The 25,870-nt window shown below is 42.1% G+C and overlaps 2 protein-coding genes across 5 annotated transcripts in view; one reads left to right on the top strand and one right to left on the bottom strand.

Annotated features, from left to right (window-relative positions):
* The window catches only part of LOC111871348, a 92,237-nt gene that overhangs the window by 34,909 nt on the left and 31,458 nt on the right, over window positions 1-25,870 (bottom strand). The gene's annotated exons all lie outside the window — the stretch shown is intronic.
* LOC111871349 (protein phosphatase 1 regulatory subunit 14C) overlaps window positions 3,281-25,870 on the top strand; it is a 217,262-nt gene continuing 194,672 nt past the window's right edge. The window contains exon 1 of the mRNA XM_023864385.2: window positions 3,281-3,730. Coding sequence (XP_023720153.1) covers window positions 3,641-3,730 — 90 coding nt within the window. The 5' untranslated portion in view covers window positions 3,281-3,640. The remainder of the gene's footprint in view (window positions 3,731-25,870) is intronic.

The following is a 25,870-nucleotide window of genomic DNA, read 5'->3' as shown; positions in this document are numbered from 1 at the left end:
AACATACACAGTACCATGGCTAATATATAAAAATTTTAGTCTGTGTCCAAAGCAAAAACATAATTGAGAACGGAGCAATATGGTTTATGGCAAACACGACATTATTGAACATTATTGGCTTTTTGGACATTATCCTTTATCGTGTGTTTTTATATAAGAACGTTTCGGAAACGTTTTAATGAATAAACAGGACAATGGATAATGTTCAAAAAGCCATTGATTTACATTAATATACCATGTCTGTGTGCTTTTGTTCTGTGTGTAGGTAGCGGCCTCGCGACGGGCTGATCACTCGTCCAAGGAGTCATACCGACCGTGTATAGATTAAGAAACTGAAAAAAAAAAAAAAAGCAGTCAAGGTCCACAAAGGCCCGTAGAGCCATAGATAGATTTTTTATTATTGCTAGTGGGGTGGGACTAAGTCCCTTGTACTGCGGCCACTTCTGGCCTATTGCACCAGCCCCAGATGATAGGTGAGGGTGATTGTGGAGCAATTGGTGGAATGAAGATTGGTAGGGGAAACCTAAGTACTCGGAGAAAACCTTCCCCAGCGCCACTTTGTCCACCACAAATCCCACTTGACCAGACCCGGGATCGAACCCGGGCCGCCGCGGAGGGAAGCCAGCGACTAACCGCTTGAGCTATGGTGCGGCGCTCCAAGGAGTCTTACCGACCATGTATACCTGTAGATAAAAAAAAAAAAAAAAAGCAAAGCAGTCAAGGTCCACCACAAAGGGCCGTAGAGCCATAGATAGATAGACAGCTGTTGCAGGAAAGAGATCCTATTCATGACTTGTTCACTGAGCACTGAATGTCTGTCACTGTCTGTTCACATACCTAACGACACCGACAGGGAACATGCTGTCAGCGGGTAGACAAGTACGAGTGTTCTCGAACGTTTTTAAGAGTATGTTCACATTAAACGCCTCCAGCTCGGACCACCATGAATTGGCACCAGCCGGCAAACTTGGGGGAAATGTTTTGACGTGTTGACTATTTCCTGTGGTTGTCAGCGTCGGCATCACGCAGGTTGTCGGTATAGACGAGATAAGATGGACGATAAAAAATATGTTTTTACTTTGAAACCACTAAACATTACACAACCTAGCCATAGAAGCTATAGCGACAACAACAAGAAGGAAAAGTAGAGAACAAGTGGGTTTACTTTTTTATTGCCTTTGCATTTCCGTTTCGTAATGTTAACTTTTGATATTCTCCTATATATAGCATATGCGGGAAAGTTAGGCCAATGTCCAATGAAAGAAACTTGATGGAAATCAGTCCAACTACTCTCGAGTTACGAGACAACAAAACATATAATTCCCTTTTGTTTGATTACCTCGAAAGATCGCAAGACTTAAGGAAAAAATTTACCTAACGTAAAATGCGTGTTTCACTTTTGTTTGTAAGGTTTATTGGAAATATTTTTCGCTCCATTAAGCATACAGTGAGTTTCGTTGAAGATGTAAGCAGGAAGGCAAATCTTCATGTAAAATGTCCGTTATTTTTGTCGGACTTTAACCAAAACTGGAACGTGTCGATAAATAAAACTGCCCTACATAGAATTAAGCTTGCATGAAATTTTGTTCAGCTGTTCTAGAGGTGTTACAGGCGGACAGACAGTAAGACCGATATGTCGAGGTTAATAGGGGTATTATTGTCAGAAAACTGAAATAATCGGACTAAAATTAATATAAACTGATTTTGTAGAACTCATTTCTGTTTTGCAGTTGCGCCTCTACATGTACATGTAATATTATATTATGCCACATTACTACATTATGTGAAAAATCTTATTATAATTTTACGAACTGCTAAAATCCACACATGCTCGTAGAATAAGTGCCGGGATAGCGCAGTCGGTATAGTGACTGGCTACAGGATGGACCACCGAGAGGTTGAAGTTCCAGTCCCGGTAGAGTCGAGAATTTTCTTTTCTCCACGTTGTCCAGACCGGCTCTGGGGTCCACCCAACCCCCTATCTAGTGAGTAGTGGGGATCTTTTCCCGGGTGTAAAGCGGGACTACAGGTAATACAGAGCTATCACTGATCTACACATTTTACAGTTCACCGTTACACACGCACTAGGATTCTCAGTCTTCTCTAGTCGTATTCTGGCAACGGATTTATTACAGTCTCACTGTAACTTCAAATCAAGCATGAAGTCTTCTTTTGCACCACCTAATTCCTTTCTTACCATTTCTTCTAAATTACCTTAGACTGCCACCTTCAGACTCGACATATTTCTTGACAATCCCTTCAATCAAGTCAAAGTCACATTGCGACTGACTGTCAGTCAGTAAGTCTTGGTGTCAAGCCCCACTTGTGGCCTACGACCAGATATTTATTACTGTTTGACAGTTACGGTCTTGATTTTGTGGGGCGCCTTCTCTGACGAGAGGACGGGTTTGTCTTTTGTATATGCTGCTGGCCCTTGCGAGCGCAGCCTTTCTCCGGTCCGAGTCCCTTGGGACTCGCGACCATATTTTACTGTCTCAGATTTGAGACTTCTCTCTTTATCGCCTCCTACCACTCGCAGGGGCACAGTGGAGGTATTCGACCCTGCCTCCACCGGGTTTCACTCAATCGACCTTCTTTGTCACGTTACAGACCCTCGGCACAAACCACGCATAAAACACGGTCTCTCAATTTTTGAGAACGCTTGTTTACTGATCCGTTGCCTAGCAACGGACGTCCTATTGTACGCGTACGCTTCCGTTGGAATGTGTTTACCAAGTTGTTGCCTAGCAATGGGTCTGTACGTCACAGTATATTATTTGGCTGCATGAAGCTTTCTGTCTAGTCAGAATATATTGAATCCACTCCAACCAAAAATATTAACTGATACTTCGTTATCCACTGCTTTTTTGTACAGAATAAAGTACTTCCGTTTCCTTTCAAGCAAAGAAATTGTTAATCCAGCACTCCTAAGTTTCCTTTGTTGTTTCGTGGTGTCACCTTTTGATAACAATGCTGTAATAGCTAAATCATTACAATAATATTGCTTAATCGTCATAGTTAGCAATGGATTGGCAAAGAGGCTTGTAGAATTCATCTGATTATTACGGTTCGGGGTTATCCGAATTGAACAGATTTTTTGTGTGTGTTTTCTTATCAGTTGAATTTTAAAGGCTAATCTTTGGAAAGCCAGAGAGGAAGTATGAGTGTCTTAAGATTCAACAGTTCTGATTGGCGTAGGTATCTCAGCAATACAGCGATTGGCCCATCTCCCTCTATCAAAGAGTTCTTGAGCAAGAACAGTTACGGTACTGCATACGTCACGCACTGTGCAACTGGCTGTCAAGTCACTCGGTGCACGAGCTCAAAGACCTGGCTCAAGAGCTGCACGGTTGCTCTCCACGTAATAAACAAGCTGTTTGTTTTCTTCACATAGCTTAGGCCTACAAACGTAGCAAAGAAATTGCTGAAATTCAGTTTATTGCCTGTATTCAGTATTGAATCAAAGGTGACGTGTCAAAAAATCGTTCATGCAAAGCATTTGGTGTCTTATTCCTCGTATTTTCCGTGACAGTTGTGCAAGAACAAAGAGTTCCAAATCTGTGTATGTCGAATTTCGAACTTCCTTGAAGCCGCTTAATTTGTTTTCTGAAGAAAATAGTTCCAACGTCATAAAGGAGAAATGGCATCCAAACTTCGTCGCCCGCCCCTTTTCAGCTACAGTGATGGCAGCGTTTGTTTGAGTTCTTACCCTCAGTACACTGCCTGCAAGGTAAGTGAACTTCTCCATAATATTTGGGCTGTGCTCGGTTCTCTGGCCTGTTGCCATTCAGAATTAATCCGAAGCAATGAATCTTACAGGCAAGTTGTAAGACTCCTTGGACGGGGATCAGCCCCTGTAAGGCTGCTACCTACAAAGAACATACACAGAAAACCCCTATATATGTATGCCCCGATTGGGAGTCGAACCCACGACCCCAGTGTTCAAGCTGGCGAAGACATTTCTTGCCTCTGTCATCGGCTGGCAGAACCTTTATGGCGCATTCTATGTGTGTGTGTGTGTGTGGGGGGGGGGATATGAGGCAATAAAGGAGAGTAGTTTTGGTCAAAATTAAGCGAAAAATTAATCCGTTAGCCCTTCATTTAGAGTAAATGCGTAATTTCTGATTTATCTAACGACTCCATCAGTGACTCGGACAATATGGCGCCGAATGGTCGAATGATGGATTGATAGGGTGTAGAAGGAAGCAGTCGCGGTCCGCTACATTCGCCTCGATGGGCTGACAGTGTTTAGAATATTCTGTCCGACTGAACTACCGACAATAACGCGTGTCCTTTAGTGTCCCCGTAAAGCATGTTCAGTAACTGCAAATAATTCACAGCTGTTTAATGCTTTTTGGAAGAAGGAATATTTCTGCGAGGCCACCCAGTCCGTACCCGCTTTTGTATACGGTCTCTTCAGCAAATATAATTTGCTACTCCTGCATAAGACTTTACGATTCTATAACTAATTAACTATAGAAAATAGGTTTTCACCTGTTCTCTAATAAGGCTGCTTATTTAATCGAAGTTTCACTTTCCGATAAAAAAGTACGTTTATTGTCACATTTCTTCTGTCATGAGTTGAACATAATGAAGTTTGTCTACATGGAAGCTGGTAGTTTTAATGTTCTAATCAGAATGACCATGTTTCTGAACATTTGGACAAGGCCCTCTGAAAATAAGATAAAATTTGTATCATTCTTGTAAAAGTATTTAACTATGGTCAGTCACTACGAAGGTGTTGCAGAAGATAGTGCTGAAGGCGTTGTATAGGCCTAAGAGAAATGAAGTAACAAAGGACTGGAGATAAATACACAGTGAAGGGTATCATAATTTACATTCTACAAGGGCAACGAAATGGTCGAGACATGTAGCATTCGTGGGGTGAAAACAAGGAGTGTATAAAATGTCCTGGTCAGACAACCTGAATGCAGGAGACCAATTATGAGATGTAGAGAGGAAGATAATATTAAAATCAATTATAGGCAATAGGCTATTACAGGATGGGTTGGATTCAGCTGGCTCAAGGTTAAGTTCGGTGACAGACCAGTGTGAAAATGGCATTTAGCTTAATTTCCATAAAAAGCTAATGTGCTTCTTGACCAGTTGAGTGACTGTCAACATACAAAGAGAACCTTGCAGCCATTGGCGTTTTCAAAATTTGTCGCTTCATCTGATGTTAGGGTAATAAAATCAAGGGGGGATGATGAGGATGGAACACGTAGAACGCGTGGAGGAAGTAATAATTGCGTTCAATACTTTGATCAGAAAAACTCGGGCAAATATTTTTGTTGACACACAAGCTGTTTGAGAAATATGAGTCGGAAATGCGGTATTTTCCGACTGCTCAAAAAGACTTCGGTCTTCATAGAGATAGTTAGGCCAATAGAAGGATAACTTTATACTTGACTGGGGAAAATCCTCGTTGAAAAGGCAATAGTCTCTCAGCTGGTCAAAGAAATGCTGCGTCTCTCATGAAAGTTGAAGGCTCATTACTCTGTTCGTAAAAGCATGTCTGGTCTCTATCCTGAGCCAGAAGACTCAGTACAAACACATTTTTAATGTTCACTATCTGATTCTTCGAATTGAGAACTGAATTCTAAAACTGTATATACTTTGAGAGATGTTTGGTACGGTTCCATATACAGGTGGTGTTCAATCCAAAAGTATAAAAATTCAGAAAAATATATGGGCGTACATCCATGCCCTAAGTGGGATTCTAACACACTTTGTAGGCAGTCGAAGACATGACGCGCTTTTGAACGAACAGCCAAATCACTTCTTCAATAAATTATATTTTAATGTTATCTTCCCACGTATTTCTAGGTCTCCTAAGACGATTCTTCAAATTCGTATGCTAAATTTTTGTATGCATTTCTTGTGACTTTTGTACCGATGCTGACATGTTCAGGAAAGAGTATTTGATGATCCAGATGAAATGTGGTACCTAAATTAACATGATTGTAACTTGATTCCTGTCCATTCTTATCTTATTTTAGCACGCTCCACCAACTGCATATCCTATATGCAGTATCCTTATCTGAAGCCAGGAGGTTTGAAACACACAACTTGTAGTCAGAGCACAGTGGAATGTGGGGAGACGACAAAAACAGCCAATCAGACAAGCACTGTCGTGAAGTGTATATTTCGTAGGAGCTAACCTCCGAAGTAGACTATATATACGTCATTTCTCCGGTTCTGCAAATAGAGCACGACCGATTTCTCTGCTCTCTTGACTGACTGACTGGCCATTTATAACTGTACTCCTACCTTTACACGTCTCCGAGATGGAATTNTGTTTGGCTTTAGTACACAAGTACCAAACAGAACAAAAGAGCTTAGAACAGTACTAGACACCTCAACGGCACTATGCTACAAACCGGAAGGTCGCGGGTTTGATTCCCGATGCCATTGGATTTTTCAATTGACCTAATCCTTCCAGCCGCATTATGGGCTTGGGGTCGACTCAGCCTCTAACATAAATGAGAACCAGGAATCTTCCTGGAGGTAAAGGGAGGCCGGTGCGTAAGACTGACAACCTTACAGCCATCTGTGAGTCAATTGTCTAGAAGATGTGGGAGCCTCCACGTCTCACAACCCTATTGCCCTCCACGGCACAGAAAACATAGTTCAATTGTGTCGCAGCGCAGACCACACAGACAACAAGTATCGTGACAACTATCTTGCCAGTCCATTGGCACGCTGACTGTTGCCTAGCAACGAGCTATTAACATTCGTCCTGTTGTTACGTGCGCGTATCGTGGGATGTTTATCAAGCCGTTGCCTGGCAATGGGTGTACATGTCACATTATCTCTACTGGCAGCGTCGTTCAGTAACCTAATATGTATACACAGAGAGTTGGAAGAAAGTACATGTTGTAAGACGTTCTCTCCTGTACCGCTAATGCAATTAATGTTGGCATTGTAAGGATCAACGTGTAACACGGCAGCATTAGATGGACTGCCAATCAAATAGCTTTAGGGTGAATATGAGGTGAAGTAATTATGATCTATGGCACTAAGTTCATGACAAATCACTGGAATTCTTTCGAACTTCGAAGAATTACGAGAGATCCTTCATTTTTGCACCCACGAATGTCATTGTCCTCATTCTGAGTATCGCTAGTTCTGGAAGAAAACAAAAGAATCACTCAGTTTGCTTCGAGCAACTTGAGAATGCTGCCATGGTGATGACGTAAAGGAACCAGTTCTCCCTACCCTTTCCTAGCAATCTCATCTCTAGTGACAGGAAAGTAATCCATCCCACAATCAAAACAAATTTTATTTCTTATTTTCAAACACAAGCTGCCATTACGGCTCATATGAAGAAATGTGTTGTGGCTTATGCCTCTGGGCACGGTTAATGACCATGCAGGCTCTGCTCGCGTGGCTGCGGTAGAGAGACGAGTGCACATTTTAGACGGGAATATCTGTAGATCAGGATTTCTCGTTTGATTCTTCATAAAGACGGTGGCCGGTGTAGGAGGCTTATGGTTTTATGTGGTACTGGAACCACTGAAGATGGGGGGGAAGGGTTGTGTACCACACATTCACAGAATTTTGACTTTGCCAGAGGGTGACTGCACGAATGGACAGCGGTTTGCCTCCTGACCACCTTGTCACCACAGCGCCCTCGTTCCGATAACTGATATGTACAACGCACGTCTCTTATCAACTCCTAACGGAATAGCCTACGTGCCACACTCGGCGGCAAAACGCTGGCATCTCACAGTGGAGGCGTGGGTTCAGTGCCTGATGACTTCATGTGAAAGTGTTTATAGACAAAATAGCATTGCAGCAGGCTTCTGTCAGAGCTTCTTCGATTGTACCGTGCGTATCGTCATTCCATTCTCCTCCTCCTCCTCCTCCTCCTTTACCAAGCAGCCTGTGTTTTCTATGCGGTCTGCACCAAGCCACAGTAGGATAACAGGGTTATGTAAACCAATTCTAAGCAACGGCTGGGTAAACACAATTCGCCGTATGGGATCGTGGTATGAAAACGGTGACTTCATCAATAATAGAGACGGTGTTTTCCGTGGGGTACATGCAGAATGCTTATAAGAGAAGTCAGTGCAGTGACTATTAGTTCAGAGGCAGTTACGAGGCGTGAGTCCAGAAGAATTTTTAGTTCCGAGGTTCCAGAGTGACTGAAGACGAAATAGCAAGACGACTTCATACTGATTTGAAGTGCTAGTTTCTGTGTTGAGATCCGTTGCCAGCAGACGACTAGTGAAGACCGGGAATCCTAGTGTCTGTGCAACGGTGGTCTGTATATTGTGTAAATCAGCGGTAACGTTGTATTTAAGTATGAGAGAACTTGTAATCATAGTGCTAATAAATCCAATCACCCGAACTAGAACCCATTAATTTCGTCACTCGTACCGCACCTACACATGTCAATATACATAGCTTGCTATATCCGTTAATGGATGCTAATATTTGACCTGGTATTTTTGTTAGCAACAAAATACATAAATTTATAAAGCAATCACAAAATATTTACTCCTTTAATCATACGCCCCAGCTGTTTCTGTTTTCATTTTCTGACCCCCCTAATTCTATCTGCAGCTTGTTTATCACTTTCTTTCTTTTCTTGTGTATTGTAAACGAACACAATCATGTAAGATCTGAGGCTTTCACAGCGGTGACTATGAAGCAAGCAGTCTTCTGGGATTTGGCACCGTGAATATGTGGTGTTAACCGACGTTTCGGAGGAACGTGTCGCCTCTATCTTCAGGGTAGAAGAAAAAATGTCTGCTTTTACCGGTTCTCACGGTCTCTTAGCTTGCAGATTTCTTATATTTTTTCTTCTACCTTGAAGATGGGGGCGATACGTTCCTCCGAAACGTCAGTTAACACCACATATACACGGTGCCAAATCCCAGAAGACTGCTTTCTTCGAACATAATCATATTTGAAGAAAGCAGTCTTCTGGGATTTGGCACCGTGTATATGTGGTGTTAACCGACGTTTCGGAGGAACGTATCGCCCCCATCTTCAGGGTAGAAGAAAAAGTATAAGAAATCTGCAAGCCACATATACACGGTGCCAAATCCCAGAAGACTGCTTTCTTCATAGTCACCGCCGTGAAAGCCTCAAATCTTATATAATCATATTTCTTCGCTGATTCTTTGTTCGTATTATTTGTAATATAATCAAGAGTAGTTCATTACTAAAATATCCTCCTTATATATTAACCAATATTTTACACCTCAGTTGATTTTCAGTACAAATTAGTACCGTGTGTCCTGATCTTCCTCGCTACACATCTGGAATTTTCCTTTTTCGATTTTGCTTCTTAAATCTTACAAATGTAATTTACACCACGAAGAATAATTTTTATTTTCCCATCCAGTTCTGTATATAACAAAAACCGAAGGTTATTACAATTCGTAACATTTCCCTTGCTGTTTACTTATTGCAGATGCAAACATATTCATTTGTACAGAAACTCCACTGCATAGTCATAATTGTCATTCCTTAGTTTCTACTTTAAAGGCACTTTCTCAACTGCATGTGTTACGTTGCTCCAAACCGCAGGATGCTGTGAATTATGAATTGTGAAAGATGTGGAAAGAAGTTGGCGTGCCCCAGTTTCTAGCATTATCCTACAATGGGAGGGGAATTCCAAGGGAAAACTTTAAGCTGAGACTAGAGCCAGGTATAAAAATGTATTGTTCGCAAAGTAAATAAACAGACATAAATAACCTATAGAGAAGTAAATTGATTTCGTATTGTATTTCATTAAATAAGCACAGTATGAATATATATGCACAGAGGGAACAATCACAGTTACACAGGGATTAATTTAGAAAACGATATTGATTATATATATTTTATTATTATTATTTTTAGAACTCAGGCGAACTATACCAACCGAGCGACCGCCGCTTGTCGGCAAAGTTTAGTGCCAACTTTTGCAGACAGAGGGTGTCACGTGTTCAGCGCGACGAATCCCCGCGGCCGTTAATCTCGATCTTCTAGACCGGAGCCGCCATTTCCTTGAAATATCTTCTCATTTATCTTCACGAGGCTGAGTGGACCCCGTTCAAGACCTACTACTTCTCAAAAAAAAAATATGATAGCGCCGGGAATCGAATCCGGACCCCTGGATCTGTAGCCAGGAACGCTGACCACTAGACTACAGAGGCGGTCATATATATATATAAAGTTCATAATTATGCACAGTCTGTATGCGCAAGACATTTTGGATAGTAACTTTATGGCGAAAGAATTTGTCTGATAAGCTGTAGCCGCTGTCAGTCATCTGTTCACCGTCAACCGTACCGATAAGTAATTACATGTCACTTGTTAATGCACATGGTTTTTATATTGACACATTTCGACGCCAATAATTGAGTCCTCCTGCCTTAGAGACATACAGCACAATCATCATCAGTAATCTGTCAGACGACAGGTCCACAGTCTCTTCCGAAACAATTCCTCCACTTAATGCGATCTAGAGCTTTCTCCTTCAAATGAAAATATCCTCTTTTGTCCCCAAGGTCATCCAGCATCTTCTTACATCTTCTTGTCACTTCTATCCGCCCCTCTATCTTTCCTTCAATAACTTCTTTCAGAAGGCAGTTTCTGCGTAAAACATGACCAATCCAATTAGCATACAGCACAATATACCTCGCGTAATATGCACCACATTTTATCCAACTATGTATAATTAACCGTGAGTCGGGATAGCAACTGGCCACTGGCTGGGCGACCGAGAGGCAGGCGTTCGAATCCTGGTGGGGTCAAGAATTTTCACTTATCCATGTCGTCCAGACCGACTCTGGGATCCACCCAATCTCCTATCCGATTGGTACCGGGTGCTCTTTACCCGGGGATAAAGCGGCCGAGGCGTGAAGCTGACCACTCACCTCCCAAGTAGTGCCGAGGTCAAGAAGATGTGGATCGTATCAGCTTGAGTTGAACACATGTTACTGAAAGGAGCAGCGCAAATTGAGGAAATGGCAACGCAGCAACATGTGTACAAATCAGGCTGATAGTAATTCTCAAAAACTGCGGTTGCGTTGCTTTTGCCGGTTGCCTTGGTCTACTCTCGCCCTACGAGATCATCTGCCTGTGGATGCAGTTCGACCCATAGGTAGACAGAATTCAATTCTTCAGCTTTCCAAGGAATCCAGCAAGGCACGTCTCTCTTCATGTGTGATGCAATGGCTTCATTACGTTCGACCTTGTTTACTTACAATTTTCCGTCAATAATGCAACAATTTATTTCTTCATAGTCACCGCCGTGAAAGCCTCAAATCTTACAATTTATTTCTTCATTCACATTTTCTTTCACTATTAGCACAACATGTTCGGCCCCAAAACGGCCATCCTCAGGTGTCCCATTATGCCAAACCTGCCACAATGCTCTGAGTAATTAAAATGTTACAATTGCACTCAGCTGTTGTGCAATTAAAAATGCGGTGATCGTTGTAAGAACGAATTTACAAGCCTGGATTGCAATTTCCGTTTGATGCTTGGGTCATTCCTCAGGTTTTTCCACTGGTCTGGAGCTTCTGCCTCGTTCTTACAGGCCATTTTCACCCCTGTAAATATGAGAATAATACGTGGAAATCCCAGCATCGTTACTAGCCTGCGCTCAGCAGCGAAGTGTAGCGTTTGCGTATGGTGAAAGATCACGTGCTGTGAAAATCGAGGCGCAAGCCCCTTGCTGTCATATGCAAGCTGGTTAATGTGCAGTAAACGGCAACAGAACTGTGCAAGATTTGAGGTTTTCACGGCGGTGACTTCTGGGATGTGGCGCCGTGTAGAAATTGTGTCCGTTGCAGTCTGTTGCACCTGCTCTGCTGGTTCTCTCGCGGATTTCTTCTTATCTTCTACCCTGAGGATGGAGGCGATACGTTCCTCCGACACGTCGGTTAACAATTTCTACACAGCGCCACATCTTCAGTAACAACTGATGCAAAGATTGCGAAAAAAAATGCAAATATATTCTCCACAACAAGCTAAAATTAAGAATACATTAAAGCAACTTAAGGTGACACTGCGTAGCCTATCTGTATTAAAGTACTGAATATTTTGCATTGAGGGCATAAACAAACTGGAATCCTGTTTAGTAATTTGAAGTAATACTAACATTAATTTTGGCCGTCAAGTGATAAAGGCACCCTATTTGGGGTTTTATAATTGCGGCTTCCATGCGTTAGTCTGTCCTGCTTATATTCCATAACTGTCAGCCATTTTGACTGTTTCTATGCTGAGGTTATTCTGCATTCAGAAATAGATGAAATGTTTGAGTATATTTGCTACAAGGATTGTTCGAGAATTTAAACGAAAATTTATGTTTTCTTCAATTTTTATCGACAGTGCCTTGCGTACATAACACTCCTGTCTTTTTCACTTCTCGGGATGCAGGATGTGTTGAGTATCCTAGCGAGTTTGTGCAGCGATTTCCTGACGATGCTAATTTAGTTTCCTTCCATCCCTTTCATAAAGATTCTGACAACTTTTATTGTCCCCCACCACAAAGAATACAATTACTTTTTCTTACTCAACGAACATACAGATATGCTTGTGCGTTAAGCTAGACTTGAAAGAAAGAATACATTGTTTTCACTTTTCTTGTTGCAACAATCGACGTGTGAACCATCGTGCAAACATTGAGACACATTCATATGGACAGTTTCTTGGAATGACGTCACGCGCTTTCACGACCAACATCCTTTAATTAAAAAATTAACGAACGCCACTGAAGCTTTATTTTGTCCCTTACATCCCACCATTTTCTGTATTCTCGCAACTTAAAATGGCGGTTAGTAGTCACGGATTACCTGTGGTAGTATGTAATAGTTATAAACTTGGTCTGTAGCAACATAACCTAAAATGTATAACATTTTATATATTAAATGAATCCGTTAGAGAAGATCATTATGATTTTGCACTTTAAAGCAAAGAGTGAGGAAATGCAATTAGATATCTTAATTTACAGCAAGCTTACGAAATTAGGACACGCACATTGGGCATGAGGAAAGAACATTTCTGTCGGTCTGTTTCTTGAGGTACTTGTTTTTGAAACAATAAAAGTGAATGTTTGCAACCGTATTGTGCACGTACACAGTACTCACTTAAAAGTAGTCAGTGCATTTATGGAAGAAACAAGAAAAATTTGCAAAGGAACATATCACCACCATCTTCAGGGTTGAAGAGCAAGCCTAATTCTGTTGTCTGCTCGCTTCTTGCTGGCTTCTTCCTCAATTCTGAATATGGAATCGATATATTCCCTCAAAAGTCGGTTGACTGTCAAATTGACTACACGGCGTTATATTTCAGAAATATGCATGGTGACCGTTGTGAGATCTTCAACACAGCTAATGTATCGTTTAAAAATGTGAAAATGCTGAAGTTGGTATTCGTTAACGATATCAGCAAATCAAAATCATATTTATAATTAATTTAAGATCATTGAAGTTCGAGAAATGGCTCAGTAATATTCAGTTTGGAATATTTTACCTTGGAGTATCCGATCACAAACATAAGGATCGGGAAATATAAAATTATAGTTTTCAGTACTGTTTTATATGGGAATGAACTTGATCTCCTCCGGTAAGAGAACATACGCTGGAAATGATCTGAGAGCAGAGTGACACGGAGAATATTTGAGTGTGGATGTACAGAAGGTAAACTGCATAACGGAGAGCTTAATCATGTGTGCTCTTCACGAAATATTAGTAAAGGTAAAGCTATCCCTGTAACAGGCCGTGGAGGCCCGTAGGGTTGTGAGACGTCGAAGTTTCCACATTTTTTTGACAATCTGCTCAAAGATGGCGGTAGGGTTGTTGGCCTTACGTCTCGCCGCCTTTTACCCCCAGGAAAATTCCTGGTACTCATTTCTGTTAGAGGCTGAGTCGACCCCAGGGCCATAGTGCGGCTGGAAGGATTAGGTAAACTGAAAGAAAAAATCCACCTCATCGGTACTCGAGCCTGTAACCTTCCGGCTTGTAGCAGAGTGCCTCCACCAACTACGCTACCGCGTGCCCCCCCCCCCGAAATATTGGTAGGACGATTAAATCATGGAGAAAATTGGCAGGACATGAAGCATGCATGGGGACGATAAGAATTATGCACAGTATTTTGGTAGAAAGACCTGAAGACAGTTTAAAATTCGTGAGACCAGGCGTAAATGGGAGGATAATATAGAAGTGGATATTTGAGAAATAGGATCTTAGGATATGAACTGGATTTAAATGACTCGATACATTAACCGACGGTTGTGAACATAGTAAGAATCTTTGGGTTTCATAGAAGCCAGCTAAGCGACAACCGAGTTTTAAAGAAAGAGCCTGTAACAATAGAGTACGTTCACTCATTTACTCATGATGATTACCTTTGTGGAATTTATAATATGTACATGAAGCCACAGAGCACTTGGAAGTTTGGTACGGACCAAGGTAAATGACTTTTTAAACGCACTACGAGACTGGTAGAGAAATTGCAGACAAGTTCTTAAGAACTCGTGTGTTTTCTTGGATTACTAACCAGCTATTGGTTTTGTCTCTTAACAAATGTTCTGCATCGTCCGACTTCCCCGGTCAGCGAACTCGGAAAGGTGGTGATTTAAGAGTGACGTAAGAACGTTGTATCGCTCACCTTAATACGGAAACCTGACCGACAAGGCTACTGCTGCTTTTCCCGTACGTTAGAAAAGGTCATGACGAAGTTCAGGGATAAGCACTGACTTGACTGACAAGGCGCTGTTGCAGTTCGTGAACTTGTGGCCAGAGAGCTACTTAAAATATCCAGGAATGCATTTGAATATATATACTTGCTTACTGAGCTGAGTCCTTGAAAAGCCAAATCTGCAGCTGCTCAAGAATTTCCCAGCATTTTATGGAACCCGAAGGTTCATTACCGTGTTCACAAGAGCCCTCCACTCTTCCCTATCCTGAGCTAGATCAATCCAATCCATACCATCTCTAAGATCCATTTTAATATTGTTCATCCACCTAAGCCTTGATCTTACTAGTGGTCCCGTTACTTCTGGCTTTCCCACCAATGTCCTATATACATCCCCATTCGTGCTACACGCCCTGCCTACCTCATCCTCCTTGACTTGATCATTCAAATAAAAAAATATATATATATTTATACTCTGCCCCGTTTTGTTTCCTTCCTCTCTTCTGATTTCTTCTTTCTTTCTCTGTGTCTAGCACTGTTTCATTCTTTTCTCTTTTATTTGTCTTTCTCATAAACACGCAGTTTCCTTTATTTATAGATGTAAAACATGTTTCTTATTGTAAGAGGGAAGCATGATTTACCAGTTTTTTTTTCTTGTTTATTTGGCAATGAAGAAGGAAAGGACAAAAGAAGTAGAAGAATAGACAGGCAGACATACAGACTGAAAGATATCCTGGCAGAAGCAAAGAGAGCGAAAGAAGCAACAAAAAAAAAAAGAAAGACAAAAAAGGATGAACGAAAATGAATAAACAGAGGGGTAGAGCGGAATGGAGGCAAGAAATAAGATAATTGTTAAAGGGGGGATGGCTGTAACGATAACTATACCAACATTATCTTGTTTTCTTTTAATTCACTGCTCGTCTGACTACATGCCGCTGGTCCTAATTAGCCGAAGTGAATGGGTAAGTGAGTAATTTCAATTACAAGTAACCCATTTCATGTTAGGCAATAAAAGAAATAGGCTTCATAGACGACTTCATTTCTTTGCTTTCACCTGAAGAAGTTTCATATTACTTTCGTTTGAATTGCGTCAGTGGTTCGATTTCGAAGCGCCGAGTCATTCGTTCCAATAGCGTCTGCAATTATAGCCATGTCCACCCATCCGTTACGAACCGTTACGCTGAATCTCCAGTAACTTCTGTAACTCCAGCTTTAACTGTACATCCGCTACTGAGCGATGCGCTATCTCTGCTATAACCCCCGTATCTCCCGCTATTTCGTTACTTAGCCACACTCTAACTCTGTAATAAGGAAACACTAATATGTAAATTATCTTAATTTAATTCTTGTCCGTGATGTGCATTGTCACGATTATTTCTTGAAATTATCCATTGCCGTTTATTATATAAATTATGTTAGAATTTAACTTAAAGACTCTTGTGGATATATACATCTACTCCCCCATACGCCTTCATGGCGTAGTGCTTAATTTGTTAAGCACAGGGACTACTTTACTTTAGAGACGCATTTCGACTGGTCAGCCATCTTGATTTGTCGCTTCTAGCATCAGATGCATTAAAGATGGCTGAGCAAGACGAAGACCGAAATTGCAACGGAAATGAGTACCAGGAATTAAATAAATAATTTTCCTGGGGAGTAAAGCGCGGCCGGCGCGTAAAGCTGACAACCTTACCGCCATCTTTGAGAAAACGGAATGATAATTGGATTGGTCATATCTTACTCTGTAACTGCCTTCTAAAAGACGTTATTGAAGGAAAGATAGAGGGGCGGATAGAAGTGACCAGAAGACGAGGAAGAAGACGTAAGAAGATGCTGGATGACCTTGAGGACAGAAGAGGATATTTTCATTTGAAGGAGAAAGCTCTAGATCGCATCAAGTGGAGGAACTGTTTTGGAAGAGACTGTGGACCTGTCCTCTTGACAGATTACAGATGAATGAATGAATGATTAGAGATGCATCATGTTTCGACCCTTTCGCGGGTCAACATCAGGCGTACAATGTACCAGTCTGAGCTGTTGAGTTGCAACCTACATATCTACCTACCTACATACCTATCTATCTAACCCATCCCTGCTGCTCCCACTTGCAGCATAGGATACGATCCCGGTGTTTAAGCGAGCGAAGACAGTTCATGCCTTTAGACCGCACGGCCACTGGTCGGCACCTGGTCAAGTAGCTTTGTTCGTGCAGGTTTCTTTCCAGTGAATGCGATGATTTTTCTCTCGATCTGAGGTTCTCACAGCGGTGACTAATAACAGTTTTGTGTTCTGTGATATCGGTGGAAGTCCACTGACGTTTAGAACGAACATTACACGGCGTTAGATCCCAGAAGGTGGTGCTCTTAGAGATGATTTTTGTTTAGTTGTCTGCATTAAATGAATAGACGGACGTGACTTGCTACATTCTTAAATGGTCTTTTATATTTTTAGTCGTGCACAATTGTATTTTTTTATTTTTGTTTCACACAGAAACTCGCGAAGCGGCATTGTGCTGCTTTCCACGCGAGGTCTCGTGCCTTGCTTCAGTAGGTACTCCAAGTGATGAAGTACAACAGACCGAAACAAAAGTTCAGCGTTCACACTTACTGAGCACGTTTACAGACCAGATTTTAATGACTACGTTAGTGAAAGAAGATCTTCGTTTAGGTAGCCAGATGTTAAAACATGAAGGACAGGACGAATATGGGACCTCGATATGCAACTCTAACCGCACCTCTTACCTGAAGACACCGAGGAACTGGCACAATCAGACTTAATGGTACCAGAGAGATCTCATTTGGCAGGACTTGATAAACTCATCGTGCTTTCCAGCCTCACTTAACGTACTCAAGCTGAGCCCTTCTCGAGGAGCCGCCAATTCTGCAGCCACTCAAGAACTACCCAGCATTTTATGGAACCCGAAGGTTCATTGCGTTATTCACAAGAGCCCTCCACTAGTCCCTATCCTGAGCCAGATCAATCCAATCCATACCATCCCATCCTCTCTCTCTAAGATCGATTTTAATATTGTCAACCCACCTCCGCCCTGGTCTTCCTAGTGGTCTATTTCCTTTTTGGTTTCCTCTTAATATCCTGTATGCATTCCTCTTCTCCACAATTCGTGCTACATGCCCTGCCCACCTCATCTTCCTTGACTTGATCATTCCAGTTATACTTGGAGAACAGTACAAGGCTTTCCAGCCAATTATATTAAATTGTAGTATGAATGATTCTGTTTATCGGTTTTAAGCTTATTGTTACTTCATAACTCTGTATCAACTGCAGATTTTATGTACTTATAGAATCAAAACAAATGTAGTAAGGTGATTGAAGACTCAGAATATTGTTAAAGTGGCAGTAGTTCATCGTAAGGTAATATTCAGGAATTTAATTTAGGCGGACTGAGGAAAACCATAAAATATTTATAATAAGGACAGGCCTTCGGCGACGAGGACACAAAATTTTATTGAAAAAGAAAGTAAAACTATCTCTATAACAGACCGTGAAGGCCCATAAGGTTGTGAGACGTCGAGGCTCCCACATATTCTAGACAATCGGCTCACAGATGGCGGTAAGGTTTTCACCCTTACGCGCCGGCCGCGCTTTACTCCCCCAGGAAGATTCCTGGTACTCATTTCTCTTAAAGGCTGAGTCGACCCCAGGGCCATAGTGCGGCTGCAAAATTAGGTCAATTGAAAAAGTCCACATCATCGAGACTCGAACCTGCGACCTTGCGGCTTGTAGCATAGTGCCTCAACCAACTACTCTACCGCGTGCCCCGATAGTAAAAGTGGCTAGTATAAAATTTCATATTTATTTATTTGTGCAGTTTTATAATTTATTTGACGGCACCCCCCTCCCCCCAGTTGCTAATAATAGCCTAGATTAGCCTATGATTAGCGTAGAATCGTATGGTTCGTGATTAATGAAATAGAGGGAGCGTTTCTTGCCTAATTTTAAAAATTTAATAAAATTCCCGTTGGCTAAATTGTCACAGGATTATATACGAGTAGTTAGGAGACGAAGACAAGTAGAAGAAAGAAAGAAAGAAAGAGAAGACCGACTAAAGAAAGAAATGAAGGGAAGACGTAAGTGATGTCAGTTTATGCGATCTCCAGCCTTTACGAAACTTGGTGTGTACGAGCATATCATAGCACCTGAGTCCATCTCAGCGGCGTACTTCATAAGTCACTCCCACCAGTCTGTGTGTCTGTATCTGTATCCCACCTATTGTTGCTAGGCAAAGGCTCGGTACAGTTGCTAGACAACGGCTCGGTAAACACGTTCCCGCGGCAACGAATTCGGGTGACAATAGACGAATTGTTGAACGCATATGACTCTTTGTCTGTGTATCCCTCTATCATTGTTAGGTAAAACCTCGGTAAAAAACCTTCCCGCGGCAACGAAGAATTGTTGGAGGCGTCGTTTTCTATGCGAACCGTGCCGTATCAAAGAAAACTAGTAACACGAGAATAGGTCAGTGATAGGAATGGACAGGCGACAGAGAAACTCATCTCCCGCTGTGGTAAATATATCACCACGGGGATATGTACTCGTAGCAAAGTGATTACAAGAACGCAGTATTGTCCATCGTAAAGAGTTGGCGAATCACTTCAAGACAGACCTATGTGCCCTGTCGACTTATTGATCGTCATAATTTTCAAGTTGTTTCAAGATTTCGTTAAAGGTTTACTCAAGACTGAACTCAGTGCCCTAGTTTTTAAGAGAACGTATCACTGGCAAACATTGTCTTGCAACTAAAGGTAGTCATCAATACCAAATGCTCCATTAAACTACTGAAATACTTTTTCTCATGACACGGCCCCTGTGACTTATGACACCACTCAGAGTGCTTAGAAGTGTTAGCAGTGGCACTAAGGCAGACAACCTAGATAACTATTGAGAGTCAATATTTTAAGTACTTATTGCATAATATGCGAGTATATGAGTATTTCATACTTAATGTTGCTGCTCCTTACTGCATGAAAAACAAAGATTTAATGACGACCATCATCGGAAGAAATGCCCTGAAAGATATGGCCGATCACTTGTCTTTAACCCACATAAGACGTGCTGGAAAGCTCATATATAGCACAGCTTCCGCTTTGTCATATTAACCCAATTTCTCTATCGAGTTATTTCTGTTTATATCGACACATAAACCTCATATGGAGAACATAAAATGAAAAGCAGTACATATTCCCATTATGTTTCATGCGTTAATGTTTAGAATTATGTCCTTATTGTGTTAGTAAACATGCTTGAAGTATCATGATCACGTGACCATGTGGACCAGGTCACAGATCTTGATTAAATGTGGTAACATTACGTCACGACCGGTCACAATAGACGCGCGGTCTGTCTTCGTTCGCTTGGACGCTGGGATCGTGGGTTCGAATCCCACTAAAGGCATGGATGTTTGGTGTGTGTATGCGTTTATTCTGTGTTTGTGTTGTCCCGTATTTAGGTAGCAGCATTGAAACGGGCTGATCACTCGTCCAAGGAGTCCTACCGTCTATGAAAAAATGATTACTAAAACCTGGGCCCTGAATGGGCTGGAAGAGCCATTGAAATAATAAAAACACTGTCACTAGAGAACCCACCACGTATGCGTATCTTAATTTCATGACGTCTTTACTATCAATTTGGCCACCGTGTGAACTGTTACGAAAGGAAGTAACGCTGGCATCATATAATTGAAGGCCATATTTTTTATAGCAACAAGTTTTCAAGAAGATTTGAGGCTTTCACGGCGGTGACTGTGAGGAAAGCAGTCTTCTGGGATTTGGCACCGTGTATATGTGGTGTTAACCGACGTTTCGGAGGAACGTATCGCCTCCATCTTCAGGGTAGAAGGAAAAATATAAGAAATCCGCAAGCGAAGAGACCGTGAGAACCGGATGAAAGGCACTAATAAGTGAAAGGATTGACGGTTTCAACCCCAGAATATCGAACAGACTGGTTAACTACTGCATTGCATTAATCTTGTGGCTAATTCAAAGAATATACTCATTTTATTTGGGGCTCTGAGTGATAAGTTGGTAGCACTGAACCCACCAAGCTTCGTCGTCATTCGTAATAAGATTAACAGTTTTACAGCTATTCGTGACATGTGGTTCACTTGCGACGTCAGTGATCTAGCGCATTTGCACCCCAATGAGCAAGTGTACAACGAGAGTAACTAGCATATGGCACTGGAGCACAGAAAGTGGACAGACTCTGTGCAGACACCTCCCCTCTGCTACAACTACTGAAACTCTTCAACAAGCTAGTAGCGATTAATTCTTTCATCAGTGGCTCTACCGCCCTCTTCTTCAGTTTCATAATCTTTTTTTTTTTTTTACGCAGACGGTAAGACTCCTTGGACGAGTAATCAGACCGTAGCAAGGCCGCTACCTACACACAGGACAACACAAGTACAGAATAAACGCATACACAGACATCCATGTCTTTGAGTGGGATTCGAACCCACGATTCAAGAGTTCGAGAGAGCGAAGATATTTCATGCCTTAGACAGCGCGGCCACCGTGATCTGTAATAGCGATTAATGTGTAATGTAAATATGTAATTAATGTAATGTACGTAAATTTTCTACGTATGTATGTACTAAACCAGGGCATGTAGCTGACCACTTACCTCTGGCTAGTGCCGAGGTCGGGAAGGCGTGGATCTATACAACCACTCCCCCACGCGTCTTCATGGCGTGCTTGATTAGTTGAGCACAGGGACAACTTTACCTTGTTTGCAACTTATCTACGTACTAGAGGTTCCGTGTACTGATAGTCCAGTCACAAGATGCAATAATGTAAAAAAAAATTAAAATTTAGGTGCGATGAAGGTCTTCTAAATAAGCATTCTTCATCAGAAAGACGACAGCTGATGACAGAGAGACTGTTGGTGGCAGATTTATCTACCGGAAAATTCGTACTACCTGCAACCAATCCATGTAGTGCCCTATCAGGACACCGTGTTACAATAACCTCACGCAGCATCATTACGATTTTATTAAACAGAGAAATATATGTACGCATATGCATTTGCATGAATGTATGTATGTAGTTATATACGTTTTTATGTTTGGTGCTGTTATGAGTACATGCCTATGTGCATGTGCGTAGGATATATGCCTGGAAGCAAAAGTGTGTACTTGTGTGTCCGGAGAAAGAAAGAGACCTCCCTTTAAGGTATGAAGAAAAAACTGGCAGAGGGTGAGCGCTTTCGCCCCCTATTCAACCACTAGTCCAGTCACATTAATGACTTGTAGTGAATTTCCTGTTGATATAGATAAATTTGCTCAGCTCCCCTTTATATGCGCCCCCACCATCTGTCTCGCCCATCCTTCCTCTGCATGTGTGTAATGTATGTTTACACATATGTAACTGGAGAACCGGTGTTCCTGGCTACCCCATGTAACCGATGTAAAGTGTGATTCTAAATTATTGTCGGGGTTTCCGTGGCCTATAATTTTCAAACTGAATGCAACAGAACTAAAAAAAATTCTATATTTATAGAATCAATACTGCAGAATGCTAAACAACTTTAACATGCGCGTCTTTACGGGCACGCAAGGCTTGAAAGTCATAGGCCACTGAAAACCCGTCAGTAATTTAGAATCACTCTGTACATATACTTTTTTTTCCCCCCTTGGCACTACTGCCCCAGTGGGCCTAGGCCTACCTCCATGAACTTCTCTTTTTTACTTCGGTTTTTCTAGATCTTACACATTCGGTAGGACCCTTGGGTGGGTGGTCAGCTCGTCGCAAGGCCTCTACCTGTACACAAACACAGAAAAACGCACACGCACAAACTAAACATCCATGCCCTGAGTGGGAATCGAATCCACGATCCCGGTTTCAAAGCGAGCGAAGACAGTACATGCCTTAGACCGCTCGGCTACCGTGACCGGCTCGTGCATATACTTTAGCGGTTGTAAATACGTTGTTTATTACGTCTCTAATTTAGAGGACTTTTTGTTTTGTTTTTACAGTTTTCCTCAAAATATTTTATTTATGACATCGAAACACGAAGCCACAGAAATGTAAAAAGGGAAAGATCAACGCGACATCAGTATGTTCTTTTAATGCCAGAATGCACACCATAATATACCAGAAGTTACTGTGCATGTTGTTTGTACCAAGTTGCAAGATGCAATTGACAGTATTATTGGGAAAATAATTTTTAAGAGAGATCCTCTTAGCTTTTGTCATGCTTTCGTGTGCCCAATTTCTCAAAGCCTGTGCAGACAGGAGACACTTGAATCTCTGGCACGGTGAGAGAAATTGAACCCATCAATTGCAGTTCGGCAGTGTCTGATTGCTTCCAAGAACAACGAGAACCGCTTCAATTGAACTAGAGAAAGGTGTGCTCTTTTGCGGAGAGACTGCTGGGGTCCTTCGCGTGGCATTACCACTATCAATCCTTTCGAATGATACGGCCTTTTTCACGCTTTCTTTACTGAATATGGTGCAGAACCTAGTTCTTGTGCTGTGCTTTCTGGGAAGGAGGTATACAAAGAAGGCCATTTCTACTGTTACAGTTAACCACTTCTAGCAGTAAATAATAAAGCAACATCATGTGTCATGTCCTGGCATGGGACGGACATAACAGTATACCACAGCGATAAAGAGCGATATGTTCCAGAGATATCCGTTTGAAATCTCCGCGCTCTGACATCTGTGGTTTGTCTTGGTCCTCCCGTAAAATTTCGGGATATGACCTTTAAAAATCCCTTTTCTGTGTTCGTGATTAACTTTATATCTGATTCTACACCATAGGCCTTATATCTTCCGTCGATAAAAACACAAGTAAGCCTTTGATAGGCCGCTCCATAGCTCAAGCGGTTAGTCGCTGGCTTCCCACCGTGGCGGCCCGGGTTCGATCCCGGGTCTGGTCAAGTGGGATTTGTGGTGGACAAAGTGGCGCTGGGGCAGGTTTTCTCCTAGTACTTCGGTTTCCCATGCCAATCTTCATTCCACCAATTGCTCCACAATCACCCTCACCTATCATCTGGGGCTGGTGCAATAGGCCAGAATTGGCCGCAGTACAAGGGACTTGGTCCCATCCCACCAGCATTAAAAAAAAGCCTTTGATATCATTCAAAAGAGAAAACGTGAAGTCCAACCAAAAGTCATAAAATCCTGCTTCTCTATTACACATACTTATAAAATTGCATGTATGTGTATATATATATATATATTAGTATCGTTATTTTTATATTATTTTTCAGAAGAACATAAGTACAGATTCTGTCTGCGTTAAATTTACTGCGTATAACATCAAAGCTTCGGAACATAGCCGTGTTGGTAAGTGGTGCCTTGCGAATATGTGTAGGTATTGTAAAAAAGAAAAAAAAAAGTAAAAGGTATCCTTGTATCAGGCCGCGAAGGCCCATAGGGTTGTGAGACGTCGAGGCTCTCACTTATTCTCTAGACAGTCAGCTCACAGATGGCGGTAAGTTTGTCAGCCTTACGCGCCGGTCGTCCTTAACCCCCCCAGGAAGATTTGTGGTACTCATATCTGCTAGAGGCGGAGTCGACCCCAGGACCACATTGGGGCTGGAAGGATTAGGTCAATTGAAAAATCCACCTCATCGGGACAAAATTAGCTCGTACAGCGCTCTAACTGTACTACACCCACAAGAAGGAGCAAGATTATTCTGAATAATAAATCGTGATGCGTGTTTCCGGAGACAGTTATCGTGGCCGATTGGAAGATTTCTCATCATCCGTTCTTCGTACATTCTAGGTAAACTCGTGGAACACCTTCATACAGACACTTGTCCTTCCGAGATTGTCTTGCGGACCAGAAGTGTTTCTGTTTGCTGAAGACAATTACGAAAATTAGTAAAGTCAGTGCAGACAAGTGTGTTAAGGTGACATGCAAATGCGGTTTTGCAATTTCTCACACCCCACTGGCCTTCTCTGCTTAAAAACCAGCAACACTACAGGTACCACTCTGCCGGCGATCTTGAGTTGCTTTTCCTTGCAAAGGAAAAGGGAAAATAACATTTTTTATTAGTAAGAAATTAGAGTGTAGGTTCATTTAGAGCATAATGTATTGGACTAATAACTTTGTCCCTGTGCGTAAATAATTAAACACCACATCATAAAGCCTTGGAAGGATAGCTCCACTCTACTTTTTCTCGGCAATAGATGCCAGCTTCACGCCCCGACCACTTTACCTCAAGGAAAAGCCCCCCCCCCCGGTACATATTGGTTATGATATTGAGTGGACCCGAAGGTCGGTCTGGACGCTGTGATGAAGAAGAGAAATTTTGCACCTCCCGGGAATCGAATCCTAGCCCTCAAACCCATAGTCCATCGCAATACTGGCTGAGCTATCCCGGTTCCATATTGAACTAATATAAATCAAACTTAAATTCTCTTTGAATTTTTGTTCTGAGAAGAGCATTTAGACCAAAGGGGGTGAAGGTACATGAGGCTGCAGAAAACTGCATAATGAGGGACTTCATTACTTGTACCGGTTGCCAAATATAATTAGAATGATCAAGTCGAGGAGGATGAGATGGGCAGGGCATGCAGTACGTATGGGACAGAAGAAATTTTGTAGGGTTCTAATGGGAGAGCCAGAAGGAAAATGGCCACTAGTAAGACCTAGACGAAGGCGGGAGGACAGTATTAAAATGGATCGTAGAGAGATATGATGAGATGATACGGACTGGATTCATCTGGCTCTGGATAGGGACTAGTGGCCGGCTCTTCTGAACACGGTAATAAATATTCAGGTTCCATAACATTTGAGGACATTCTTGAGTAGCTGGGCAACTGTTGGCTTCCCAAGAAGGAATAGACTCCATGGAGTTCGTAAGTTACAGCTTCCTATGCAGAAGTCCAAAAGCAAACACATAGAAGAGGGTGCATTGCTTTCGGGATGTAAACGAAGGGCATGTAAACGTGTGTGACTGTATCATAAACCGAAGTTACTGAGGTGTAAGTCGTGCTGGACTGAGCAAGTCTGGCAGCTGCCACTGGTCTAACTGTATGTCCCGTAGCGAGGCTTAAGACGGTGTGTGACTGACTAAATCCAGTAGCGAGGTTTGCTTAACAGCTTTCATTAAATATAGAATTAAGACGGTGGGAGAGCGGCCTCCATAGTCTAGAGGTAACGTTCCCACCTCATGACTCGTGGTACGCGGGTTCAAACCCGGCGGAGGTCGTGGAATTTTTAAGGGCGGAAAAATTCAGGGAACAAGTCCTCCGGGAGGGACTTT

The sequence above is a fragment of the Cryptotermes secundus genome, unplaced genomic scaffold (genome assembly GCF_002891405.2).
Source record: "Cryptotermes secundus unplaced genomic scaffold, Csec_1.0 scaffold1, whole genome shotgun sequence".
NCBI classification, from domain to species: Eukaryota; Metazoa; Arthropoda; class Insecta; order Blattodea; family Kalotermitidae; genus Cryptotermes; species Cryptotermes secundus.
The sequence above is the reverse complement of the archived record's forward strand: the minus strand, read 5'-3'. Positions and strand labels throughout refer to the sequence as shown.